At 50.4% G+C, this 19,415-nt stretch overlaps 5 protein-coding genes across 5 annotated transcripts; 1 reads left to right on the top strand and 4 right to left on the bottom strand.

Annotated features, from left to right (window-relative positions):
- Nucleotides 1-1,000: 1,000 nt before the first annotated feature.
- Nucleotides 1,001-3,610, bottom strand: BO87DRAFT_423372 (DUF1212 domain membrane protein Prm10; the record flags this gene model as incomplete). Its single annotated transcript, XM_025627163.1, has 1 exon — nt 1,001-3,610. One exon carries the CDS (start codon nt 3,608-3,610, stop codon nt 1,001-1,003), a length of 2,610 nt encoding a protein of 869 aa, XP_025482519.1.
- Nucleotides 3,611-4,311: 701 nt separating this feature from the next.
- BO87DRAFT_219962 (uncharacterized protein) lies at nt 4,312-4,725 on the top strand. Its single transcript, XM_025618678.1, has one exon. The coding sequence runs from the start codon at nt 4,401-4,403 to the stop codon at nt 4,620-4,622; it is 222 nt and encodes a 73-aa protein (XP_025482520.1). The 5' UTR covers nt 4,312-4,400; the 3' UTR covers nt 4,623-4,725.
- Nucleotides 4,726-6,897: 2,172 nt separating this feature from the next.
- On the bottom strand, nt 6,898-7,928 carry BO87DRAFT_384191 (uncharacterized protein; the record flags this gene model as incomplete). The annotated part of the gene is made up of 5 exons (XM_025624683.1): nt 6,898-7,029; nt 7,139-7,238; nt 7,293-7,302; nt 7,475-7,679; nt 7,866-7,928. The coding sequence occupies 5 exons, from the start codon at nt 7,926-7,928 to the stop codon at nt 6,898-6,900; spliced, it is 510 nt and encodes a 169-aa protein (XP_025482521.1).
- Nucleotides 7,929-11,382: 3,454 nt separating this feature from the next.
- Nucleotides 11,383-13,581, bottom strand: BO87DRAFT_220053 (Mis12-Mtw1 family protein). The gene is made up of 5 exons (XM_025618679.1): nt 13,240-13,581; nt 12,491-13,132; nt 12,277-12,441; nt 12,061-12,229; nt 11,383-12,006 (listed from the first exon to the last, which is right to left on the bottom strand). The coding sequence occupies exons 1-5, from the start codon at nt 13,445-13,447 to the stop codon at nt 11,427-11,429; spliced, it is 1,764 nt and encodes a 587-aa protein (XP_025482522.1). The 5' UTR covers nt 13,448-13,581; the 3' UTR covers nt 11,383-11,426.
- A 634-nt stretch (nt 13,582-14,215) lies between these two features.
- BO87DRAFT_413784 (putative phosphatidylserine decarboxylase Psd2) lies at nt 14,216-18,560 on the bottom strand. Its single transcript, XM_025626593.1, has 7 exons — nt 17,959-18,560; nt 17,817-17,861; nt 17,517-17,732; nt 17,041-17,461; nt 15,502-16,989; nt 14,690-15,441; nt 14,216-14,626 (listed from the first exon to the last, which is right to left on the bottom strand). Exons 1-7 carry the CDS (start codon nt 18,100-18,102, stop codon nt 14,465-14,467), a joined length of 3,228 nt encoding a protein of 1,075 aa, XP_025482523.1. The 5' UTR covers nt 18,103-18,560; the 3' UTR covers nt 14,216-14,464.
- Nucleotides 18,561-19,415: the final 855 nt, after the last annotated feature.

The following is a 19,415-nucleotide window of genomic DNA, read 5'->3' on the forward strand; positions in this document are numbered from 1 at the left end:
ATATTGCGTGCGAGTGGCGGAGTGCGAGGCCGAGGAATAAGGCTGGCCGCAAGGGTTGAAAAGATTATGATGATGATGATGATGATGATGATGATGATGATGATTGTTATTATTATGATTAAGATATCATGAAAAAGGTGGTTTCGAGTACGTGGGTTGCATGATGATAATTGAGTAGAGGGCCTTTCTTTGAGGGAGGGGGCGGTGTAACTACCTCACAATACAACTAACCCAGTTTTACGGTGGCATATTATACTGGAGATGAATTATGTTCTCGTTGCTAAGTAGAGGCTTATAGAAGGAGGGGATAGGACTAAGCTATACCAAAGAGGGACTGGTTTCTATGCGAGGTATTGTTCGTAGTTGATCATTATTCGTGGTATCGTATCTTCTATCTAGTAATAAGCCGTCGTAGGGCTAGCTTTGGTGGTGGCAGTAGATGTAAGTCAGTAACGCAGTATAATATATCGATCAACTCAACTTGCATGTACCAGGAGCAGATCAGTGCAAAAAGATTAGTATCCCACCAAAGATGTTGTAACATGTGACCCGAACCGCCGTAGCTTTGCTTTTGTAGACGCAGAAAAGAGAAGAAGACAAAAAAGGAGAAGGAATAATTGGTGCAAACCAAGAGAGAGAAAAGAATCGACACATGCCTGTGTGGATGGCAAAGCACAACAAATATACGCAGGGAACGCTTGCAATCCTATCAAAAGAATCAAACCCGAACAGACAAGGAGAGTAACCGGATGAGAAATGACGGATATATATGCATGAATAGCAAGATCGAGCCCAAATAGTGAGGAAATTCCGAGAAAAGAAGGACTTTGACACCAGATAGAAATCAAACTAAAGTGAAGGGACCAATATAAATCACGCTAAAAACACGACAATTCGCTCCATCAGACACAGCACAAAAGACAATCAAGACGCGAGTGTAGAAGAGAGAGAGAGAGAGAGAGAGAGAGAGAGAGAGAGGAATGTGATCGAGGCACGTCATCTAAAAGCTGAAGAGTCCACTTCGCTTCTTTCCAAGCGGATAAACAACCAAGGCAGCCAGGAATAGGCCCACAGTGAAGCCGACTGCTACCTGGATCATTCCGTAACCGATGTCGAGAACGACACCGTGGAACTCGCGATCGAAATTTGGGCTCGATAGATTCTTTGCTGCGTCCACGAAGCCCTGTGTCCCGTTGGAGACGACAGCGAAAGGAGAGGTCGACGTGGTGATCTGTTCCGCTGCCGCAATGCCTGAAATGAGTGACCCGCTGGCAGCGAGACCGGACGGGACCAAAACGAAGATGGCGGGCAGCATCGCAGCAGCCGCAAATCCGTGTCGTAGCCGACTGTAAAGGTTTCCCATGACCCCGATGACGAATGCACCCAACGCACCGGATATTTGAGTGCTGGAATAAAACCTCTTGGTGCCAAAGTAATTCGTCACGTATCCTGCGAAGGAGATAATCAACATCATGGGGATCTGCTTCCACTTCGCTTGGTTGATGATTGCGAGGCAGAAGGTGAAGAGGACCGCAAAAGGAAAATGCTGAAGATATTCATTGGTGATGGGACTCGGTGGGCATGTGTAGTCCGAAGATGCATCACCATCCAATAGTCCGTAGACTGCGGTTCCGATCGTGATTCCGAACCCGAGGAAGAGGGAGTAGATGATGGCATAGACCATGCGGACAGACCCGGCAACAATGCTGCGCGATTGCAACTCCAGACTCGCGCACAACACCATGTATCCAGGCAGGATCAGTGCAATCGAAGATTGAGCTAAAGCAGAAAAGCAGAAAAGCCGCCCATCTCCATAGCGGATGCTGCCAAAAGCCCGGGCCAAGAACGAAGTTAGGACTGCTGCGGAGATCTCAAAAACATTGGCGTAAAGATTTGAACGTGGCGAAAGTACGAGCTGGAGGGTTCCTAAAAGACATCCGAGCAAAAAGGCAATTGGCATATCAATGGGTCGTGCGTTGAACGCGAAAGGACCGACGCAGGCGCTGGCACATCCGTAAATAAGAATAACAAGTGGCACTGGGTACTTGTTCTTCTGCTTCAGGATCTCGTCCAACCGTTGAATGGCCTCTTCAACTCCAATCACACCATGAATCACCTCCTTGTAAATCAGATGCACATCGCAGAGTCGGCCCAGATCAACCCCCTGGGGACTTCGGACTAATCTAACCTCGGTGGTGTGGGTAGAAGCATCATCAAACGAGATAATCATGCAGCCAGGTATGTATAGAAACTGGCCATCAACTTCCAAGACGCGAGCCGTCATCTTCATATATTCCTCCATTCGGTGGGTAGGAGCACCGTACTTCATCAAAGCCCGGCAAAGCCGGATGAGATATCCCTGACGGGAGAGAAGTTCGGCTATCTGGACCGTGATACGAATCTCATCCTCGAGCTGCGGCTTGCCCATCCGCTTTGGTACGTTTGGAATGGCTCCACTGCTACGCGAGCGCTTGAGCATCGCGATTGGAGAGCTCGTAGAGTTCTTGGCCGTCGAGCCAGCCAGCGAAGTGCTCGACTGGTTAGGTGATTTTTCATACCACTTCCTGGGCCGTTGAGACTTCCAGGTAGGGTCTGGGGATAACCCTCGACTACTGAACTCTCCCGTGCTGCTCCGGCGCAAGCTGGCATTCCGGCCCCGCGAATAGTGGCTACCGGGTTGATCATAAAGTTTGAGTAAAGAGGAGAGGATGCCGCCGCGGTAATGTGTCGGTCGTTCGACATAGGCGTCAGGGTCCCTTTCTTCAAGAGGAGTGACTTGTCCGGACTCCAGCCCTGCCGAGGGGGCTTGGAGCCGGCTCAAAAAATCAAGATCGCTTCGAGTCATTTGTCTGACTAGTTGGTGGGCTTGAGAAGTTCGGATTGATTGTCGGCCGTTCAGTGGGCCCAGGTCATCGTCGTCTGAAAAATCGCCAAATTGCTTTTCGGAAAGACTTATCATGGGAATCTCATCTCCATCCTCAAAGGGTAGCGCCGCCTCTGAAGGAGTAGATGCGATGGAGGACGGTCGACTTGGCCAAGGACTGGACTTCGGAGTTTTAGAGGATTGGTGCAGCACGGATGCCAGCCGTTGGGCTCTCTCATGTGCTGAATGAATCGCCCTCCCCTTCTCATTACTGACCTCATCATCATCGCCAGTGGCACCCGTGGAACTGGGTGCTGAGTGGACCGTGAGGCCCGTGACACCTACTTTTGGACTGGGGCTGATATCGATCAAAGGCACTGATTGGGGGTCAGGAGAAGCCTTAACTGCTGATGGAATGCTGGCAGTGGGCAATGGTCTTTGCGGTAGCGACGACCCCCTTCCAACAAACCGGGCCGCTGACGTCGACCCGGAAGGACTGGTGCCAAGACCAGCTTCGCTGACCGTGAATTTGACCCGATTCGCGCTCCTGGGGATTGTTGCATTCCTCAGACTGCCCTGAGCTCCGCTTGGATCCGGCAACCTCTCCTGCGAGCTCTCATTGGGGGTCGGTAGGGGGGTCAGGACACGCGGCCCTGGGGATGATCTGCTTGCTCCTCCAGATACATCAGTAAGGCTCGAACGCCTGGAGGTGGAGGATATGGGCAGATCAAAATAGCCGCCAGCCATTTTTAATTGCTTTACGTGACTGGCGGAAGCTTGGTGCTCAACTCACGGAATCTGCAGTCCGTTTTGTGTTACCTCTGCTTTGTTCTCGCCCCGATATGATAGCTCTCCTTCCAATACTTTTTTTTCTCTTCCAATATTTTAGATTTCCCTGAACAATCCCAACACCGAGAAAAAGAGAGAGTCACTTGAGATTGCAGCCTAATGTTGTCCAAGGGGTTTTGATGTGCGAAACTTGTTCCAGCAGCCTAGCAACCGCGTCAATATGTAACTTGCATCATTATCATGAGATGTGGTTGGTCACAAAACGCACCTCGCAAATTTTGAGCCAAGGTCAAGGAATGACGGACACAGATAAGAATGGTGATACTTTTTCTTTTTCCTCTTCTTCTCACCAACGTGAACTTGGAGCAAGAGAAGTCACAGAGGTCGGTTGAAAGGGATAAAGGGCCCGCCACAAGGAATGAAAGTACGTCACGGGTACATAGCCCAATATTGATACAGCCTGAAAAAGAAAGAATTCCTCCGTCGGATCGAAGGGGAAATAGGAGTGACGAGGGCCACCGGGAAAGATTGCGAAAAAGGAGGGGAGCTTATACTCGGTCTCCTACCTGAGGGACGAGGATGAAGGGGGCCGGCAGGTGATGATGGAGAGAGAGATAAGAGAACGAGCTCAAGAGAAGTGCACCGCTGGACGAAAGCAGCCGAATCTGGGAAATGTGAACACGGGTTAGAGACGGACAGGACCAATCACGGAGCTCCAAGCACCACGATGGTCATATGAAGAGAGTGGATGTGCGCGACCTATCCTTGGCCTTGTGTAGCGGACGAGAGTTTGCGGGATAATATGATAAAAATGAATTGTCAATTCGGGGTTAAAAGATCGGGGCGTCTGTGCCTGACATCGGGGGTGGCAGGGCAGGGGATGGTGATCTCAAAGAGAGTAGGGGGAAGGGGAAGTTTTGTATCAGACGCTGCTTCGGGTGCCCAAGGCGTGGTTGCCACCTGGGAGTAGTCGAATCACTGCCTTGGCCGGAAGAGTTGAAACCGTGACGAAGCTGAGTGGATGGATCACAGAGACCCCCAGAGGGCTAGACACGGACAAGGTCTTACTTATAAATAATCCAAAGTCAAATGCCCACTCTTCTTTCAGCGGGTTTCGATAAGATACACTGGATTGTATGTGTCCGAAGTGCTATTAGTGCTCACCAGCTGAGCCCATCAAGCCAGACACATGGCTTTCAATCCAAGCTGCTTCATGAGCATGATCAGGAGGGCAGGAGGAGAATAGTGGACACCTAGCCCCCGATATGATTGAGTGGCGCTCAGACATCGGCGAGCGAGCAGTGAGATTATTATTTTTTTTTTCTTTCCTACTGCTACTATCTTAGATGCGGGCAGCATTATCGACGGAACCGGTTCCACGGGCTCCACGATGCGGTACCACTTGGCCCAAGGGGGAAGCCACCTTGGCCTAGATGGAGACCGGATAAAGGGATTGCAGCAGGAAGCCACTGGAAACACAGGACCCATAGCAGCCCGTCAGAGTGCTTGGGTTCTGATAGTAGTTTCCATTGCTCCGGGTGGTTATTGGTGGTGGTAGTTTTATGGTGTTGGGCTTGTTGCCAGACAGAACTCGGTGATAGTGTCTCTTTCTATTGATTTTGTTGTTTTTCTGTTGCAGCTGTTAAGTCCATGCTTACTTACTCGGTATGATCCACGTAAGGTATCTATGTGGTGGTGGATGTCATTGCTGTTTTTATTTGTGTTTTTCCTGTTTGCTGAATACATAATTCTCCTGGTATTTGTTTTTCTGTCTCTGAAAGTGGAGGCCTGTCAATCGGGGGGAGACTCCACCGCCCGACTGGAAAACTTGAAGTGCCTGGAAGGTCTGGGCTGGGCCTTCTGGAACCATTGAGGGAAGGGGAAGATCCATGGGTTACCGCGGGCAGTACTGGGCGGGAAAAGCTTGATGAATGCAATTGCTCGCGTCAGGTCAAGCTCATTCCCTTGTTTTCTTTTTTCAGGTTCTCTCAAAGCCCCGAGTGGGACCGTGGCTGGGTCCGGAAGAAGGAACCCAGGTTTATCACCCACTTTAGCGCCCGAACCGGATCGCGGACCCCAAACCGAAAGTCCGACCCTCTGAAAAGGCTGGACTGGCTATCTATGTTATGACTGTTGAACCCGTGGCGGCTACTCCGGGAGCAAGCCATAAGCCATGGGTCTAGTTTGCCAACTCGTTCCAGGGCGCCTGTCGGCTACCCGATCATTGCAGACTGGAAGACCGATAGTTTGAGGTCCGCCAGACATGGTGTGGATGAAGACGCTTGCAGGGAGGTGCATTCCGTACTCTGATTTGTGCGGTGCATGAAATACCTATCGATCGGGAATGACATTAATCATGGCGATGACGATGGATCAATTTCATCCTCGACTCACAGAGAACAGCAAGTCTTGGACGTTTCTCGAGCAGCGTGGGTGGGTCGGCGGTGCAGCCAAGTTGCTGGATTACGAAGCTTCGGGGGGGGGATCATTGGAATCCATCACATGGGTGGGTGGATTGTGTCAGAGGGGTGAGATGGATGGAAAGGAATGGAGAAAGGGAGGCGAGGAGGAAAGGAGAAAGGTGAGGTTGGGATTGGATGGAGGAAGGGAAGCCAGAGTGGGTGTTGGGAGATGGATGGATGGGTGGATGCATCAGTCACTGACTGACTGACTGACTGCCTGCCTGCCTGCCTGTACTGTATGTACTGTATGTACTGTATGTACACTATGTACACTGTCTGTATGTTTAATCTAGCCCACCCACCATTTTTCCTTCGCTTTCCTTTTCTTTGCTTTCCAGTTCCTTCGTTCTCCATCTCCATCTGTCTTCCTGCATTTCCATTCCTCCCTTTTCTTTTCTTCCTCTGGGCACTACTGCAGACTACTACTGAATAGTATGGCCGGCTGCCTTGGTAACAACCCCCCTCCTAGTCCCAAGAAGGTCCCTGCTGATCCACACAGGGGATGGCAGTTTCTGATCTTCGCCGAACCAAGTCCATTTATTGGGAGTTGTGTTGCCCCCCTCAGGCTGTTGTTGCTCCGTGCACTTACTTGTCTTTCGACTTCTTTCCCCCTCCTTCGACTCCGATCGCCCAATTAAGCCGTGCCGATACACAGGTGGCAATCCCCTGTGAGAATTCTACTGTTGTCTCCCTCCATCTAGTCCCATGGCGGTCGTCTGTAGCTGAAAACTCCTGTTTGTCTCCTCTCCTCTAGACTCGACGGACTTTCGATAGCGTACTACACTACTTGACGATGCTATCTATGAGGTCGCTATGGAACATGACCTCCAGGCAGCAAAGAAACTCCGGAGCAAAACCGGGACCTCTCAAGGCAAACGAATCATCATCGAAAGAGTGATACTTGGGACGTTGAAACTAAGTACTCCGTAGGTCGTTTCAGCTCCTTACTTGGGCTGATGGGCGTTCCCTCTCAGACGGCATGGCGGTGGTAATGTCGCCGATCCACATTCCCCGAATCGCTCACTCGCTGTGTCGTCGTCACAGCAGATCCGCCGGCTCCATGATCTTCGCGGTGATGCGCAGAGCTAATGCGACCGCCCCACTGCCATATTTGTCTGCCTGGCCTGCATCAGACAGCAAGGCAGAACAGAAATTGGCAGGTATAATTAGAAACTCACTTTTGTAGACCTTTTACCCTGCACAGTAAGGACAAAGACATGCCTAGACTCTCGAAACTGACGATGAACTGAATATGAATCCCGTCTCCCCGCCTTACACAAGTCGGCATCGTCCAAAGTACTTGAATTCTTCACTCCTGTGCTCGACTCTGCTCCCGACACAGCTTGGTTGTATCACTCACCTTCCCATAATGTCAAGGGCTCTTCCAGGAAAGAGGAGTGGATGGGGATGGGGTTACACGATGGGCTCTTTGAGCTCAGCTCAATTCTTCTGTACTCCAGAGTGGTTAGATCACCACCCTCTTTCATCGTGATGCAGAATTGATGTTCTTCATGTGGTCGTCTAGTCATTGACATAGCTCCAGCAGACGCCTCGTACACCCCGCTCTATCCTGGACAATTCCTCAGCTTTCACGGTAACGCAAAATTTTTCCCCAAATGCAAGATGGTTCAGCTCCCAACTGTGCCAACTGTGCCACTCTGGCAAGAACTGCCGAGGATGCCTGTGACTCCTGCACAAACGCAGGGACCAATACTTAATTCTGCAATCGGGAGTGCGACAACATTACACACCATGGCTGTCGGTCCTACCAGTGGCACCGGGGAGGGGAGGCTGCCGAGCCGGCGGATGCACATGTATGCTGACGGGCCATCGCTTGGGGATCTGTGCAATAATGGCATTCACATTCTTCAGTGCAGAGTAGCACAATGAATGTAATCGGGCATGGTAGACACCCGGCATCATCCACGAGCGCTGACTGTCAGCGCCCGTAGATCAGCCACCGGTGGCTCGGGCGAGAAGGCTCCTTGGTTCAACTCTTTCCGGGCCTTGTCAGGGGTGGGGCAGAGCTTATTTGACAGTTGAACCCGCCTGGCCCGATGTACTTTTGTACCTTTACTTGACTGTCAGACATTTTCTCTCATTCTTGTCTGGCCGGTTTATGTTCCTCAATGGCCTGGAATGCTCCCCGGAGCCTTTCTCCTGATCGCGCAGTTGGCCATCTGCGGCTGCAGCAACAAGCCACCTGATCAATCCGCGTGGCACAACAGCAGCAGTCAAACTTCCTCAGACAAGAAGAAAATATCTCAATGCAATGAGCGATGACTCAATGACTCACACGTCAAGTCCAATTGATGCTGCTGTTGCCACAGCCAGGTACTTGGCGAGGATGCCTGGAGCACCGGAAAGGTTATATATTGGAACCTTAGCAGTCCAGGCCAGCGTCGAGCTACCATCTTGCTGGCTGACTGGGCTCCACCCATCCATCCAGTCCTTACATGAACCTTCGATGCTTCTTCCAGTGACTGTCTAGACCGATCGGTCATGATGCTGTCAGCTGGTCTATATTGACATCAGACACGAGGTGCTTCTCCGCAGACTTCCGGGGGATCAAGCTGTCGTTGAAGATGACTATTCCAGGTCTAGGCCTTGAGCCTCGCCGCTGATAACAGTCGCGTTCACATGGATCCATTCTCCAAGTACTTTGATTGGGCACTTTCATATTACTTGAAAAATGTGCCGACTGGCTAACAGTACCTCTCAGCAGATGCTGATCAGAACCCCGCATAATATGCAGCGTGTACAACTTGAACTTTATCCAGTACAAATCAGAGCCAGCAGCAAGTGCTACCAGAGGATAACGCAATTCATCAGGAGTCGCCAGAGATAACTGCATTTAGAAACACATGCACACACACCAAACACCAAAATAACACAAGGTTTGTATCTCCTAGCTTGGCATCCGTGCGTCGGACTCTCCATCACACAAGAACTTACAATTATTTCCTGATCATCACACGACAAATAAGCTAATAATGAGACATAGTATTAACTACTGATCTCTTAAATCTTCATGATCAACACATCACATCATGTACGCACCCAATCACCTAACATTGTCTAGCTCCTAGCTAAACCATACCAGGTTACAGCACCAGATACAACCACATGACCATATCTATTCTCTCCACAATATACACTACTGATGCTGGATACTCATCCCCTATCTAACCGGCAGAACCTGAAACCTAAGAAACTAAGCCACGCTACTCCAGCAACCACTGTACCTAGCCGAAACTATCGGAACCTCGTCATTGCCGCTAGTCGATCATCTCCCTTCCCCACTCTGCCTCGCGTCTTTTCTTTCTTTCTCTGATAACGACCAAAACAACCTTTCGGGAAATAAAAGGGGAAGGGGACAGAATTGATTGCTGCCCAACGAAAACGTCCATGATTACCTATGTTGATCGGTGGGTAGTTCATTAGTTCTAGAAGAATACGAGGTGTTTTGATCTGCAGTCACTTGATCGTTTGCTATTTAGGTACGTGGGTAGTGAGCTGTTTGAGAACGGGTAGGTTTGTCAACTAGACTATAAATGAGTTGAGTAGGTCATCAATACTTGGATAAACTCATTAATATATGAATAATAACCATCAATTACATTAATTACTACTAGTAGTACCAAAGGTAGAAGTTCTTTATAGAACCACTTGTAGTTTACTAGATAAGTAGGTTATCAAGATACTAGTACTCAAGATACTAATGTCTATCAGCATCTTTATTCTATGAATGAATCTATATGCTGGCTTCTAGTGATGAGATCAGTCATCAATAAGATCGAAACAATATATATATATATATATAAAAGTCAAGAAGTAATTTGGCCATCATCATACTAATCGACGCAATTCATGTATGTAGTGACTCGTAAATATATATCTGAAGTCTTATGGCAAATAATAGTAGTGCGGATTCAGAGTCTTCAACTGTTGATACTAAGTACTACTACTACGGAGTGATATGGTGACCCTTCTTCCCCTTGCTACTATTCTAGTGACATATCATAGGTATCATACCTTGTTCTGCTCCCCCTCATTCTACATAATCCCCAGTACTTATTCTATTCTATATAACTCTATAATTCTATAACATTCTTTTACTAGTACCTGGCACCGAAAGAGAAACAATCCCACATTCCAACCTAAATAACAAGGAATTATTTCACAACACTTAACCCTTTCCTTACTTACTTACACTCTAAGACTAAATATGATACTTACACAGAGAGCCAATCTTAAGTTACTTCATACTTCATACTACTTCTACTATCGCCACTTCCCTTACACAGTAACCCCATCCATCAATCCAGGCTGAAACATACCATACCACCTCAAAAGCCTGTTATGTATAAAATGATGATGCTACGTATCTAAAAATAAACCACCACCACCACCACCACCACCACCACCACCACCATCTTAATCATCCATGAATGATGATGCATCATTCTAGATAATTCAGCATGTTTCTATTCATTCATTCATTCATTCATGTGCATTTCATCCACCACCTTGGAACTGCAAGTCCAGTCCACCATCCCTGAGGACGCGTAATCCCCAGTACCTTTGCTTAGCCACTGCAGATCATTTGCACGCCCTGCACATCTTCCAAACTTCAAGGGTATGAACAATATATCTAAAATAAGCACTAAGCACTAAGCACTATCCGCCAATCAATAAGCGTAAAGAGGAATAGAAACCGGTTTGTAATTCAATTCTAGTCTTCTACATACTTAGTAGTCTAGACTTGATTGGACTAGAATAGGTGCATGTGTTATGCGCATGCTAGTCAGCACTTTATTTACTATCTATAGTAATATGTAGTTCACTTACAGGAAAGTACCTACCTGTCTGTCTGTCTTGTGGGATTATCTATGACCATTATCCGTGTTGTATTGTGTGTTGGATATTTTACTCCCCTTGTTGTTGCTACTTTCTATGGACATGTAATTGGATAAATCTGAAGGATTGAGCTTCACTCAGATAATGTACTGAGAGTAGTATACTATTTATTCATCCTACTGACCATGTCCTGTCCTGTCCTATCCCCATCCATCTTCCATCCATCCATCCATTCATACACACCCCAACTCCATTGCTGAAGAGAAAAAAAAAATTAACGCCCAACCAAAACGAAATTAGAATTTATCAAACGCCAAGGCTAGTCCCTGCCCTGCCCTGCACAGCCCAGTCCGCAAATACATGACATAACAGATTGTAATGAACCGCTCCCTTCCCTCCCTTTCATGGATATGTATAGTAACAAGCGTCATCCTATGTGATTGGTACCGAGACTACGTCGAGCGACGCTCTACCCGGCTTAACGCCCCCAGAATCACGCCGAGGTCTTCTCGGGGTCGTGGTCGGAGGCTGAGGTCTTGACGGTTGTTGGTTTCGTCGGCGCTGGATTCGGCTGTCGCGAGTCGACGACGTGCGTCGCGCTCGTCGAGGCGCTCGGCGCAGATGCGGAGGATGCGGGTCGAGACTGTATCGGACATGGTGCGGTAGAGGTCGATGTCGTGGATGCCAGCGGCGAGGGAGTCGAGGGTCGGTGCGAGTGAGTTGGTGATGCGAGAGAGTCGGGTGGAGACGGTAGAGGGTGACATTTGGGGTAAGAGGTTTGGTTCGGGCGCTGCTGGCTCGGTTTCCATGGGCTGAGTGTCTGGTTGTTGTTGTTTGGCGGCTTCGGGGTTTATTTGTGCAAAGATTTCTCGTTGCGACGGTTCTAATAGAGACAGGTCGATTTGTTCGGGCGGTGATGGTTGTGATGATGGGACGGAGTCGGATTCGGGTTGTTCGGCTGGTGCAGGCTTGATTCGAGGGATGTCTGCTGGCCGTAGGAGTGCATTGAGAGCATGTCGCTCTTTTTGCAGCCTTGACACGTAGCTGTTAGCTTCCGCCTGCTGCTGCCCATCAGACACTGCGTACCTTTGTATTTGCTCTTCCAGTTCCTGGATCTTCTCCGCGTTTTGGATGTTCTTTGGGTTCTCCTTCTTGACCACCAGAGTCGGAGGGATAGCATCCTCTCTTCCAAACCAGTTGGAAAGCTCCGAGTTGCTGGAGAACTCCTTCAGCAGCTCCTCCTGGATGACTCGCGCTGGGATTTGTTAGCTTATGCATACACTTCCTCATTATCGAACGTACCGGCTAAACGGGCGCTCTCGTCCTCTGAGCGCGACCCAGATGGCTTGTCACCCATTGCCCGCGTGCCACACCATATCAGGAGCTGACGCATCCTCCGAGGCTCCGGCAGATCAGCCGCGATATGCTTGTAGAAATCTGCGGTATCAACCTTCTTGTGCGGTAATGCTGCAACACTGTTAGCATTCATCAGACACTCATGACACGAATTGCCCACCATTAGACGCCCCCGAGTCAATCAGCGAGCTGGCTCGCCGTCCTCTCATCCCAAGACTGCTCCGTCGATTCCCCCCTTTCACAGATTTCTTTCCCCGCATCTCCTTGTTGCGCTGGATTACTGGCGTATCCGCCAACGGCAGCGCAATTGTAGTAGCAGTTCCGGACTGTTGCGGCTCTGGCGACACAAAGCCATTGCGTGGTTGCGATTGCGGTTGCGGTTGAGACTGCTCTTGTTGAAGTGCATCGGTCTTCGAGTTACTCGGCCTGCCTTTCCTCCGCTTCTTCTCCAACGGCACCGTCTCGACTTGGTCGTGTTTTCGTGTTGAGCGTGTAGCACGCTGTTGCTGTGGTTGCGGTTGCGGTTGCGGTTCCGGCTCAGGCGCAGGCTCGACCGGGGCTACTGAGCTTTTCGCAGCGCCTCTCGTTCTCCTCTTCCCCGTCCCTTCAGCCTGTTTCTTCGGTTCCTCCGCAACCTGCGTCTTCTTCTCCTCTACCCGCTTCTTCGGCGGTCGACCTCGCCTCGGCGATGGTTGTGCCGGCTCTTCCGGGACAGGTGACGGTACCTTCTTAGGCTCTGATGGTTTAGCCTTTTTGGTCGTGATGCGGGAGAACTGGAACCCCTCGATATCCTCCTCAAACACTATAAACCCAAGCCGAGGCATTAGCAATTCATCCATTACCCTCATCGCATAAGACAATCACCGCCACTGCGATCGCCCTTCGTTCCAATCGCACAAGGTCACTCACCAGCCTTCCGTTTCTTCTCCGCAGCACTCAGCTTCTCCTCACCCCGATCCTGCTTATTCAAACTCAATCGCGCGCTCGTTCTCCTCCCCGAACTTCTTCCAGGCGCGGCAGGACGCGCCTGCGCCTGGGACGTTGCCATATCAAGGGCCAGTAACGGTTCGCGACGTTTCGTCTTGGTGGTAGAGGTAGTCAAAACAGTGACGGTCATGTCAGGACCGGGACTCAAAAGGCGGGGTCGTAAGGGCGGGCAACAAATGAAAAAAGAGTAAGGAGCGTAGATATCAAACTGCGAAGAAGCCGAATACAGTTCTGTCCCGCGCAGTGTTTATGTTTCTCCTGCCGGGAAGAAATCAAGCGCAAATGGTAGCTGGAGCTGAAGCTGGCCGCGAAGAATTCCTCCCGCTTCTGTTGTTGATAGGAACCTCTCCGTCACCGCCAAATCCTTCCACTCCCGGAACAATCCACAAGCGACAAGTACTAGCTGGGATTGACAATCGTGCTTTGGACAGACTCCTCCGTTTTTCTTTTTGGACCTGGGATAGGTTGGTGGAATGCGGGATCGCGCGGTCGCAGGTAGTCGACGGGTAGCTTTCGACGGGACGCAAAACGGGGGGGTGGTGTGGGCGGTCCGAGGGACGTGTTGTCGATAGCCGGGTTGCGCGGTACAACCACCCGTTCAGAAGACGCGGCGACAGCGGGCGACCGATTGAGACAGGCGAATCGAGATTGAAGATAGGATGGCAGAAACTCCCACAGGGCTCCTTGCGCAGAAGGGCCAAGCTCTGGCGTCGGGATGACGGGGGGATTTGGCTCTTGCGAGTTGCCGCAGCACGCGCTTGTTTTGGTCGTGGCGCGTGGGGACGACGCTAGGCCCGTTTCGGGTGACACCGCTGGTGGCCCGCGAAATGCAGTCAAAGTCACTCACTTACTCTATCTTACTATGTCCAAGTTGTGATAAATAATAGGTTCAATATTTGCAACTATGTCCATTACGTATATTCTAGTATCTAATCAATGTGTACAGCCCCGCATGATTGCTTGCTTCCAGTAGTCGTCCGGCTTCGTCATGGTAGGTAAGTATTCTTTACAAGTGTGCTCCAAATCGCTATGACGGCTCCTGGCCGTGATCATGTACCAGTAAACGCCCGAAATGAATCATCCTTCAATTGAGTCACCTCAAGAGAATCGCGGAAAGATAACACGCATGTTACGCGCTGGTCCTTTCCTATTCAAAGGCCGCCGCATCAGTCGGTGGTGCCAGACTGCCTTCGATTCGGCGCTTGGCGGCTTGCATCTCCTCCAAAGAGACATCCTCGGTCTTCTTCGGCATGTCGGGCTCATATTGAGCGACGCCAGGGCTGTGGCCCACAGACATGCCGACTCGGATCTGCAACGGACAGGGCATGTTAGCATCGACAACGTATGAGAATCAGAATGGAAGGTGGCTTACCAATGTTTCCAAAGGACCCTTCGAATTGTCCACCAGGTCACTGTCGAAGTTCACGGCACCCTCTTCAAACAGAAGCAGAAGAGTACTTCCTCCAAACTTGAAGTATCCAAGCTCTTCAGCCCGGGAGACCTTCTCTCCCGCCTTCCGCGTAATGACCGTGCTTCCCACCATCATGGCTCCCACGCAGACCACCATGACACGGCCGTGAGCCACAGAATCAATGGGTACCAAAACTCGCACATTTTCGCCATAAACGTCCAACGCAGAACGAATCGCCATCGGGTTGACAGTGTAGTATTCACCTTCAATGGTCTTGGGTTCGCCCAAGACACCGTCCACGGGGATATGAAAGCGGTGGTAGTCCTGCGGTGCGAGACGGAAGATTCCCAACGCTCCATTCTTGAAGCGTTGCACATCCTCAGGATATGCGTCGCCCAGAAGTCGAGCAACGGAGAACTCCCTACCCTTGACCCAGATTCCGGTCGCTTCCTCCAAGCGGTCAAACACGACCGCTCGGCAATCAGCAGGCGATACTACGATCCCGGGCTCCTCAGGGGCTGAGCAGGGCCGAGCACCGGGCTTGAGGGCACGGTAGAAGAATTCGTTGAAGTTCTTGAACTTCTCCACTGGGAGCAAGACCTCAGACATATCGAGTTGATGGAAATTGATAAAATCCCGGATTTGACTGGCCGATGCCGGGTCATCGTACTTCCTGCCCTGTTTGATACTGAGCGACTTCAAGATCTTGCGGACTGTGATAGAGGGTTAGTTATGTGCGAGTCATGCTGGAAGCAGCAAGCGGGTAGTCATACTTCTCTTCTTTTCCATTTCTCGACTCTTGAGGCCCTTATATAGAAGCCGGATTCCCAGCCGGACATAGACGCTCATACGCTCTTCATTGATCTGGCCAGTGATTCGATCCTGAACGAGGATGTTGGCCGAGTTGGCACCCAGCTTATACCCACCATAGGAGATCTTGGTGATCACCTTGGTGTACCACTTGCGCTGGGCCTGGCTCGATGTTACGAATCCACCCATGACGAGGTTGTCTACCTGTCTCCAGTCCCGGCTGGCACAGGTAGCAATGTGTGTGATAATGTCGGCATCCGAGCGTGAAGAGAGGCGCGGTTGATGACATAGAGGACATTCTCGGAGTTCGATGACGTGTTCCACACCTCGTTCATCTCCCAGGTCATCTGGAAGGAGGTCCTCCTCCGTGGAGCTCGGCTGCTCATCACTCGACAATGTCGGTACTGAAGTAGTCTGAGGATTGGCATTGTGTGGGCGAGGTTCCATGGTGAGTTCATCACCGCTTGATTGTTCATCACTCTCACGGCTAGCGGTCGACGGCGTGGGCGAGAGTTTCTTGGGGGGTGAGCCGGGGTCTTTCTGCAGAGCCTGAAGTGTATCTTCCAGGCATATCACAGCCTGGTCGAATGTCAGATCCATAGTATCCTTGGGCTCATTCTCCGTGCTGAACCGTTCGAAGAAGCTGTCGATCGTAGATTCCTTCAGGGTTGATCCAAGAGTGTCAAGCATCGTCGTGAGCTCAACTTTGTCAATCCGGCCGCTCTCATCGGCATCATACTGTCTAAGCATGAGTCTCCAGAACTGCTGCCGCAGTGCACGATAAGGCATGTATTTCGCCTTGACAAATAGTTCAGGGAAGTGCTTATCTTCCCATCTTTCTTTGTTTTTCAGGGCCAGTTGTATCCGATAGACCTGAAGGCCATTCGACTCGAGCGGTCCGATCGGGTCGCCGTCGAAACTGGCCGCTGTTGGGGTTGAAGGCTGGCTACTCTCGGGAATTTCAGGGATACTCCGTGGAGGTAGCAATGTCGAAGACTGTTCCTGCAGTGTCTGGCTTGATAAGGAAGTAGAAGAACCTCTGGGTGTTGTGCCAAATTTGGGTGACGTTGACAAGCTGTTGGCCGAAGGCGATCTGCTGATGGCGATTCTTATCTCTGAGGGCCGGCTGGAATGACCTTGCTCGGCCCCTGTGGGATCCAGAGTCGGGTCGACGAACTTGTATAGACCAGTTTCGGGGTCGGCCTCGGGAGCGGACTTTATGAGCGTCTGGACCGGGAACGAAGCGGAAGCGACAAAGTCGTTTCCAGAGAACTTGTCTCTGTCCATGACGGTGAATCCGATAGTATAAGATTGTTCGTGTTTCATAACCTGAAATACCATCTTCTCGTTATAAACCGGGTTGAGATTGTGACGCACGACCGGCGTTCGAAGCGTCTTTCTGCCGAGAGATGTGACCACGAATGGATCCATGTCAAAGGAAGTGCGCGTCACTGTTGCGGGTTAGCAAAGAAGTAGGAGCCATAGGAGGCGGCGCGTCTTACCATTCCGTTCCGGCGGAAGGTCTGTCACTTTGACAATTTCCATGAAAACGATACCCTGTACTCCGTTACCAGCACCTGAGAATTGATAGGCTCTAGCGGCAAGAGATTTGCGCTTCAAGCGCTTGAGCCGTAGTCTGCGTCTTCTCTTCTCGACAACCTCGGGTTTCGTAGGGTCGTCTGTCTCATCCGAGGTTTCTTCCTCTCTGTCGACATCATCCAGCGTGATGGACGGGATCTGCGGGAAATCATCCTCCTCATCTCCAGAGGACACCATCGTTTTGAACTTGTGATAGGTGTCCGTGGGCGAAGCGTTCGGATTCGATGCGTCGAGGAGTGAAAATTTCAGAAGAATCTCCCCAGAGACCATACTGTCCTTCTTTTTAGTTGGTTTTCGCTTGGACTTGAGTGTATACCATTTTGGCTTGAGGGCATATGTCAGCTCAGCTCGATCCAAGCCACACGAAACGGGCGCCTACCTGCTGATGAACGTCACCGTTCTGAAAGATATCTTCCAGTGCTATGTCGAACTCGCCCAGGTAATCTTTGCCGAATCTATCATGGTCCCAACAAATGCACTCCAACAGCGGTACGCCAACCACTGGCATCTCGAATGTCACGTTCCATTCTGGATTCAAGGTCTTGGGAATTGTGGGTGTTGATTGTCGTGCGTCTCCGAGCGTGACTACCAAGTACTGCAGAAGAGGAGGTTTTCGTCAGCCACGAAGGTCCAAAACGAGATGCTTGATTTTGCCATTAATTGAAAAGGGGAGACTCACCGGATCGCTAGTCCCTCCTCGATCCTTAGCTGCAAGATTTCGTCCCTGAAGGTATATGCGACCTGGGTTAGCGGATCAATGGAACTGTGGTCAGAGCTTCCGTAGAGCTCCGCGCGCTCGTAGATGCGACATTCTCACTCACCCGAATGGCGGAGACTTTCAGGATTAACGGCTTCTGCTCAGGCATTCGCATCGGACTTGTACTCCTGCTTTGACCGGGAGTGGGGTTATTGCTTTTCGTGCTCAGATGGCTGCTGAGACGTTGTGGCAATGGTAACCGCACCATGGTGACCGGCCGGAAGTGCGGGGGAAACAGGCTCGACGAAGGCGGAGGAGGACAGGACACGTCGCGTCAACACGGGAAACTGGACAGGGAAAGCGGTATTAGAGAAGAACTATCGCATCAATCAAGTGCCATGGAGAGCTATTGGGAAATATAGTACATTGGAAAAGCGGCCAGAGCTCCCCGGCCACCGTGACGAAGAGGTGTCACGGTGTGGTTGCCTGTCAGGACGAACTGCCGGCTGATCTAAAAGTACTACTAAGTGATGCTCTCACTGTGTCTGGTTCCGCCCAGTGAAACCAGGAGACGGAGCCACGATCGGACAGTACGGGAATCAACAGGAGAACTTCACCCACCCTGCAATTGGCACCTTTTTGTTTCTAGAGATGCAAGGCCAGGAGCATTGCGCCCACAAAACCGGTGACAACGAAAATGGGGTGGAAAGAGAGGGAAAGCTTAATGCACGGACTTGGACGGGATGAATACAGTAATAATAGTAATAAGAATAATAATACGACGACTGGGGAGGGAGGAACCACCCCAACAACAAAAACAACAACCAGGTCGGCAGTAATAATAGGAATAATGATAATAATAATAGTCAAAGCTAAGGGGTACTAAGAATAATCGACGATGGAGACGGAAACTGGGTCTGGGAAAAAGGAGAAGGAAAGCACAACAGCAACTGACTGACTGCAGCAGCACTCGTATTATGAGTGGGGTTTTTGGGGTGGATGTCGTACTGTTCAAGTCAGTCAGTCAAGTCCGTGAGTCCCTTTTTTTGAGTCCTCCTCGATGGGCTCCTTCTTGTACTTGAACCTCGGAGTTCCCAAGACTCTGATTTATTCTGCTGTTTGGGAAGCTACAACAAGATTAATGGGCTGCAGCGAATCCCCAATTCCCAACAACGGGAGCAAGTGAGGAGTTGCGGAAGCCGCCGGTTACGCCCTGGATGATTGAAACTCCTCCTATTAAATTGGACCCTGGTAATTCGTCGAATGCTATAGGGCTAGAAGGTGCTGGAAGAAGTGGACAAGCTGGTAGATAAGACGTTCAGGCCCACCGGGCGAGTGATCATGAGTCTTGTGAAATGGAGAAAGGAAAGGAAAACTGGCAGCCTAGTAGTACTACTACTACTTCGTAGAGTGGATGGGGGTTGTGGCTAATGGGGTGGTGGCTATTTCCGAGCTCTCCCATCTGGACCACTTACCGATCGTCTTGTCTGAACTCTTGTCTCGTATGCTCTCTACATCTGGAGAGTTCATCCACTGGCTATGTACGGAACATCGGAATCCGAATCCAAATCCAATTACTAC

The sequence above is a fragment of the Aspergillus neoniger genome, assembly GCF_003184625.1.
Source record: "Aspergillus neoniger CBS 115656 unplaced genomic scaffold BO87scaffold_7, whole genome shotgun sequence".
NCBI lineage: Eukaryota > Fungi > Ascomycota > Eurotiomycetes > Eurotiales > Aspergillaceae > Aspergillus > Aspergillus neoniger.

What these genes read in the sequence shown, in the direction of transcription:
- BO87DRAFT_413784 (XM_025626593.1), bottom strand. Translation starts at nt 18,102, where the DNA reads ATGGTGCGGTTACCATTGCCACAACGTCTCAGCAGCCATCTGAGCACG. An exon ending in GAGGAGGGACTAGCGATCCG is followed by an intron (nt 17,733 to 17,816) that starts GTGAGTCTCCCC and finishes CCTCTTCTGCAG; the next exon opens with TACTTGGTAGTCACGCTCGG. An exon ending in AGAAATGGAAAAGAAGAGAA is followed by an intron (nt 15,442 to 15,501) that starts GTATGACTACCC and finishes CCTCTATCACAG; the next exon opens with TCCGCAAGATCTTGAAGTCG.
- BO87DRAFT_220053 (XM_025618679.1), bottom strand. Translation starts at nt 13,447, where the DNA reads ATGACCGTCACTGTTTTGACTACCTCTACCACCAAGACGAAACGTCGC. An exon ending in TGACTCGGGGGCGTCTAATG is followed by an intron (nt 12,442 to 12,490) that starts GTGGGCAATTCG and finishes ACAGTGTTGCAG; the next exon opens with CATTACCGCACAAGAAGGTT. An exon ending in CGAGAGCGCCCGTTTAGCCG is followed by an intron (nt 12,230 to 12,276) that starts GTACGTTCGATA and finishes AACAAATCCCAG; the next exon opens with CGCGAGTCATCCAGGAGGAG.
- BO87DRAFT_219962 (XM_025618678.1), top strand. Translation starts at nt 4,401, where the DNA reads ATGTGCGCGACCTATCCTTGGCCTTGTGTAGCGGACGAGAGTTTGCGG.